General features: G+C 36.4%; 1 protein-coding gene across 1 annotated transcript; it reads right to left on the bottom strand.

Moving 5' to 3' along the window:
• Positions 1–2761: 2761 nt before the first annotated feature.
• On the bottom strand, positions 2762–3694 carry LOC126022570 (taste receptor type 2 member 4-like). Its single transcript, XM_049783576.1, has one exon. It carries the CDS (start codon positions 3692–3694, stop codon positions 2762–2764), a length of 933 nt encoding a protein of 310 aa, XP_049639533.1.
• Positions 3695–4074: the final 380 nt, after the last annotated feature.

Raw genomic sequence — 4074 nt, 5'->3', positions numbered from 1 at the left:
AAGTGGCTACCCAGTTTTGCCAACACCACTTGTTGAAGAGGCTTTCTTTGTTCCATTTAGGATTTTTTGCTCCTTTATCAAAAATTAGATGATTGTATGTCTGGGGAACATTCTCTGAGTATTCAAGCTTATTCCACTGATCTAAGGGCCTGTCTTTATTCCAATACCATGCTGTTTTGATAACTATTGCTTTGTAGTAAAGTTTAAAAGAAAAAAAACATCTAATCCCATCAAAAAATGGGGAGAAGAAATGAACAGACACTTTGACAAAGAAGAAATACAGATGGCCAAAAGACACATGAAAAAGTGCTCCACATCACTAATCATCAGGGAGATGCAAATCAAAACAACGATGAGATACCACCTCACACCACAGAGAATGGCACACATCACAAAGAATGAGAATAAACAGTGTTGGCGGGGATGTGGGGAGAAAGGAACTCTTATCTACTGCTGGTGGGAATGCCGTCTAGTTCAACCTTTATGGAAAGCGATATGGAGATTCCTCCAAAAACTGGAAATCGAGCTCCCATACGATCCAGCTATACCACTCCTAGGAATATACCCTAGGAACACAAAAATACAATACAAAAACCCCTTCCTTACACCTATATTCATTGCAGCACTATTTACCATAGCAAGACTCTGGAAACAACCAAGATGCCCTTCAACAGACGAATGGCTAAAGAAACTGTGGTACATATACACAATGGAATATTATGCAGCTGTCAGGAGAGATGAAGTCATGAAATTTTCCTATACATGGATGTACACGGAATCTATTATGCTGAGTGAAATAAGTCAGAGAGAGAGAGAGAAAAACGCAGAATGGTCTCACACATTTATGGGTTTTAAGAAAAATGAAAGACATTCTTGCAATAATAACTTTCAGACACAAAAGAGAAAAGAGCTGGAAGTTCCAGCTCACCTCAGGAAGCTCATCACAAAGAGTGATGAGTTTAGTTGGATAAATAACTACATTTTGAACTGTCCTAATAATGAGAATGTATGAGGGAAATTGAGAACCTGTTTAGAGTACAGGCGGGGGTCGGGTGGGGAGGAGGGAGACTTGGAACATTGGTGATGGGAATGTTGCACTGGTGATGGGTGGTGTTAAAAAAACAAACAAACAAACAAACAAAACAAAAAAAATTTTTTTACTGTTATGAATAATGTTGGTTGGGCCTTAAAAAAAGAAATATGCAAATACCATACTTTTAAACACAAATAGTATATATATATATATATATATAAAATAAATTAATTCCTGTCATGGAACTTGTCCATATTCAGATTCTCTTCTTCTATAGCCATAGTCTCATTATAAAAATTATTTAAATTTTTTTCAAAAGCATGGAGCCAAGGAGGGACTGGAACATATGTCTTGTATATGTGAGGCTCTGGATTTGGTCTATCCCAAGCACTGTAAATAATCTCCTAAAGTGACTCTAGACTCCTCAGACTATTGAAAATGACCCTCACAATGGGAGAGAAGTATTATTCTGGAGAATAATATAGCATTCATAAATTTAAGCACCATTCACAAACAGATATTTAAATCAAACCAAAAGTGAGGCACTCCCTCTACTATTCCAATTTACTCTTAACATTTCACTGAATTCCATAAGTCTTAGGGGTACCATCTTTCGTAAATTTGCACTCAAATTCTGTCAATCTACTTAATATCATTTAACAGTTCCTTTAGATCTCAAACTAGCTCCTTGTCTCAAGTTAGCTCTTAGAAATTACCAAAATATGATCTTTAATACACATGATCTCCCCCAAATATACCCTTCCCATCTTTGCTTCTTTGCAAGACAACTTGAGAAATTCATTCCTATCCTTTCTTGGAAGCAGTAGTTCAAACCCAGTAATTAAAGATCTTTTTTTCTGTATTAGACATGTCTAGTTACAATGTATATCTATTTTCTTTCATCTTTTTCTTCCTTCTCTTTTGTCTCTAAAATCTGTCCCTCAATTTTTTCCTTTTTGCTCTTACTTACTATGTTTTAAGTCAGTCTCCTGGTTCACATTAACCATTTACCTACTGATGAACCATTTCTGAAAGCTTCCCAGACAAATCTCAACATATCACAAATGATATGAATTATACATATATTTCTTTGTTAATTAATAATTTGATGTATTTTCAAATGTAATTAAATCTTTTTTTATTTTTATGAATATTTTTATTTAAACACCTCAATTACAAATATGATTGTATTTGGGTTTCAATCATGTAAATAACACCCCCTTTTACCAGTGCAATATTCCCATCACCTTCTTAATTGGAGGAACTATCCATTTATTCATCTAAATAAAAACTGTGATTTCCAATATCCAAGAAAGCATGCCTATTGCAAATATATTCTAAGAAATGTTCTTGTACCAAAATTAAAGATATTAGTCCAAAAATGTACTTGAGGGCTGACAAGACAGCTCAGGGGCAAGGAAACATGCTTTACATTCATGGAGTCCCAGCTCATGATAGCCAGTATAGCATGCCTCCACCCAGCACCACCTGATGGCTTCTTCTGGCTTTAACAAGTCTTGAACTTTCTAGTCAGAATAGCTGAGTATCACTAGGAAAAGCCCTAAGTAAATCCTAAGCATTGTTTGGAAACCACCACACACACACACACACACACACACACACACACACACACACACACTTGAGCCAATTTATTGCAAAATGAGTCCCTTAGATTTCTGGAAATTTTAACAGAGAAAATCTTACTCCCAGCAACGTGAGTTCCAGCCACTATTGATCTCTAAAAATTCTATTATAGAAACAAAGAATCTGCTTAGCTTTTGTTTTCAGTTTAGGTTGTGTGAGAATAATAAGAACAGAATGTCCTGGATGATAAACGGTAGAAATTGCCATGCAAATGAATCTGGTTCCCAAATTCATGCTGAAATAATAAGGTAAATAAAGAAACAGGGTGAAAGCCATGTGGGGAATGTAGAGGATGAGGAAATAGATCATCAGTTTCATGGCACCCACATGAGCTTCAGTCTGGGGATTCCAAAATCCAGTGATATTTCTCTGCATTTTTTGTATGTGTCTCCTCAAGGAATCTATCAGCAAGGAAGCTGACATCACATTCATGATGAACTGCAGAGAAAAACTGAGGACATAAGGAATCAGCAACAACAAAGAATTCTCTTTGAAGCCAAAATCTGTGCCATTTTTCTCAGGCACAAGTACTGGAAATGTTGCAGCTGGTATCAACACAATGTATGGGAGAGTGCTAAAGGCAGAAATCAGCACAACAGCCAGCATCAGCCAGGGGATCTTTGGGGAGAAATTTTGTTTCATCAAGATAAACACTGAGTGATGGAAATTAGAAATCTTCACACAGTACAAGGTGTTCAGCAAGGTCACAAACCACAGGCTACAGGTGTCCATAAACAACAAGAACACCATGAAAAAAGAAGATCCATTGACTAACTTCAGAAGAGCTGAAGAGGTGAAGAGGCAAATCAAGTAAAAGATAAACAATGCAGGCATAAGAAGTCGGGCAACAACCAAGCTGAACAGAATCTTGTCAGATGAAACAACTCTGTGACTTTTCATCCAATTCTTACAATTAAAAATTGCAATAAACAGATTTGCAGTGAATCCCACAGAACAAAAAATGGAGGCAACAATAACAGAAGAGTAAATAGTGTATAAATCATCTTCTTGATACATTGAAGAGTTCAGCTATTGCAGTACTGATGTCCAGGACAGGAGAAATAGAGATCTACAAATAGGCACCAACAACCAGTAAAGAAGGATAACCTTTCTCCCAGTGTCAAGAGAGCCATCAGTGTCTAAGAGCCAGCTGCTTTTCCTGAATTCAAATCTTCCAAAGATTGCATTACTATTTCTTCAATCATATCCCACTTTCCTTTAAAGTGACTCATGAAAATATAAAGGAGCCCACTCCTTAGAGGCAAATAACTTGATAGAAGATACATACTAGGCTACACAAAGTTCTAGTCAAAGAAGTGATGTATATTTGTCCCTGTTCAGAACTATGTAGTTTTCCATCCATAGTTAAGGAAAGATGGAAATGTCTGGTTTTCATC

The sequence above is a fragment of the Suncus etruscus genome, chromosome 1 (assembly GCF_024139225.1).
Source record: "Suncus etruscus isolate mSunEtr1 chromosome 1, mSunEtr1.pri.cur, whole genome shotgun sequence".
In the NCBI taxonomy this organism is placed as follows: Eukaryota; Metazoa; Chordata; class Mammalia; order Eulipotyphla; family Soricidae; genus Suncus; species Suncus etruscus.
This window is presented reverse-complemented; position numbering and strand designations above follow the sequence as displayed.